The sequence below is a fragment of the Temnothorax curvispinosus genome, unplaced genomic scaffold (genome assembly GCF_003070985.1).
Source record: "Temnothorax curvispinosus isolate PA1 unplaced genomic scaffold, ASM307098v1 QBEX01012255.1, whole genome shotgun sequence".
NCBI classification, from domain to species: Eukaryota; Metazoa; Arthropoda; class Insecta; order Hymenoptera; family Formicidae; genus Temnothorax; species Temnothorax curvispinosus.
In genome coordinates, this window is record NW_020222035.1 from 1 (window position 1) to 2,440 (window position 2,440).

Consider the following 2,440-nt stretch of genomic DNA (forward strand, 5'->3'; position numbering starts at 1 on the left):
ATACGTTGTATTTATTAGAAATTATTGAAAAGTATTATTGTTTAGGGTTTCAATGATTTCTCAACAAATGGAAAAGTATTAAAGAAAATTAAAAAAAATAATACTTGTAAAGCCTCATGTACAAAGAATGTAATAGTATTAAAATTGCAATACTTCCTTTTTTCGAATGTTTTAATGCTTCTATTTTTTCCTTTGCTGGTTTTGAATGAATTAACGCAAAAAGACAGAATTATTGTCATCGATTAATGGCATGAATAAAGCCTAACCTTCTGCCCGATGATAATGTATATATTAAGTATAAAAGCACTCTAGTATCTTACTGGCTCAAAGGATGTGGCGATAACTTTTGAATGCAGGGGTCATACGTTCGAATCAATTGTTTTTTTTTATTAATTATTTGTTGCCCGTAAAAGTAACATAACAATTATTAATTTTATATGAAATTGGCGTTTAAAAATATGTATTGGCGAAGTATAATATAACTAATTATAGGTATACATAATCAACGAAAAATTAAATTATTGAAATTTAATATAATTTATTAATTATTCCAATTTCATGTATTTTTTTTATTCATTATTCTTGATTACATTTCTAATTTCTGTTTCAATAATTGTACCTATTTAAAATTAATTTGTTTACAACACAAGGTGGTACATTACTAAACCGCTTAAAAGGAAAGTCGATACACGAAAATCAGATCTTTGGAAAAAAATTTGTCACACCTTTTACATTTAAAATATTATTACTGATATTTTTGAAGAGAGAGAAGTGATTAATGTTAGTGAAAAGAAATGCAAAGAAGCAAAAATAATTAGTATAACAACTTTTATTTGTAATTGGACTTTTCTTCTGAAAAAAGGTAGTTGAAAATGTTTAATAACAAGAAATTTAATATTATATTTATATAAATATAATTTTGACACATTCTTTCAGTGATGTTAGAGTACGCAGGTAAGTACATTTTAGACACAAACAAACTTGCTATTAATTAAATATTATTCCGTTGTATGTATATATATATATATATATATAGATTTGCAGAAAGAGTATGATTATATATACATTACATTATACATTACATATACATTATACTCGTGCAATGACAACATTAGTTTAATTTACGACACTAGTTTCTTCATTTTCTTCTCCTTCTTTCTTCTCTCTCTGTTTACATACGATTTTTTGGCATTTTCTTTTATTCGTATGTACGTACGTGTTCTCACCAGACACAATAAAACTTCATCAGGTAAGGAATCTTTGTACTCAGCCACCGCATTCCTTGTGAAAAAGTACATTTATATAATTACATAACACCACATTACAAATACAAATGTGTATGTGTTTTTATATACTTACTTGTTTACATTTGGAGCTTCTGAACAATTCAAAAATAACGTTGGCACAGCCGATGGTAGTAGGTGACGTTTCTTAACAGGGTCTTTCCATGCTCGACCTTGATGAAAGGACTCTTGACTAAAATGAACCGAGCATATCCTTGCTGAAAATAATATAATGTATAAATAATAAAACTTAATATATTGTATTAAATATGGCTTTATAATTTTCATTTCAAATTAAAGATTTTCATATTTTGAATTGTAAAATATTTTTACTTATATACATGAACGAAGTGCTAATTTGTTTTTATTATTTTCTGTTCATATTAATAACATTTTATGACATTTTTACTCCATTTGTGAATACAAAATTTGAGGTTATGTTAGTAACTAAAAAATATTATTTTTTATTCATTTTATTTTTCAATTAATATACTTTTGCACGTTTATGTACAATATCAAACTTACCAAATTCAACTTTTGGTGGTAAAACATAGCCTCCTTTTTTTTTCAGCCATCCTTTCCGCATCACTTCATTTTTCGGTAGCTGAAAAAAATTCACAGTTTCCTCACAAACCCCCGTTGTTTTATTCCTACAACTTTTAACAATACACCGCACCATTTTTATTTTAAATTTATATATTGTCGCAACGCAAACAGACCCACTGTTTAACACAAAACAATGTACCGTACTTCTGAGTGGCATAAGCGGCATGAGTGTGACGATGCATGAACATGTGCCAATATTACAACACCAAAAATGTTTTACTTCTAGACGTTGGCTACTCTGTTTACACAATTTGACACGAGTGACGTCATTACCCGAATCCCCCCAGGCAAACCTCATAGAAGTTAGCCGGACAATTTCGACTTACGACATTTTTTTTTTTACGAATCGATTGTTAGTCGTTTGTTATTGATTGTTAGACTAATTAGAACGTTTGTTAGTTAATAGTTTTTACGTAATCACAAAAATAATTTTTAGTGTTAATTTAGCCGGTAAATATAGAATTCTTTACAATTTTCGATTCAAACCGTGGTCAATCGATGCGGAATCGTTTGTTAGTTCCGAATATACTAAGTAAAACGTTTGTTAGATC

At 28.0% G+C, this 2,440-nt stretch overlaps 1 protein-coding gene across 1 annotated transcript; it reads right to left on the reverse strand.

Moving 5' to 3' along the window:
• Positions 1–1,121: 1,121 nt before the first annotated feature.
• On the reverse strand, positions 1,122–2,135 carry LOC112462334. Its single transcript, XM_025028058.1, has 3 exons — positions 1,809–2,135; positions 1,360–1,501; positions 1,122–1,281 (listed from the first exon to the last, which is right to left on the reverse strand). Exons 1-3 carry the CDS (start codon positions 2,053–2,055, stop codon positions 1,122–1,124), a joined length of 549 nt encoding a protein of 182 aa, XP_024883826.1. The 5' UTR covers positions 2,056–2,135.
• Positions 2,136–2,440: the final 305 nt, after the last annotated feature.

Excerpts from the sequence above, each read along its gene's own strand:
- LOC112462334 (XM_025028058.1), bottom strand. The coding sequence starts at position 2,055 with ATGCCGCTTATGCCACTCAGAAGTACGGTACATTGTTTTGTGTTAAAC. Across the intron at positions 1,502-1,808 it reads ACCACCAAAAGTTGAATTTG|CAAGGATATGCTCGGTTCAT; the intron begins GTAAGTTTGATA and ends TATTATTTTCAG. Across the intron at positions 1,282-1,359 it reads GAAGCTCCAAATGTAAACAA|GAATGCGGTGGCTGAGTACA; the intron begins GTAAGTATATAA and ends CTTTTTCACAAG.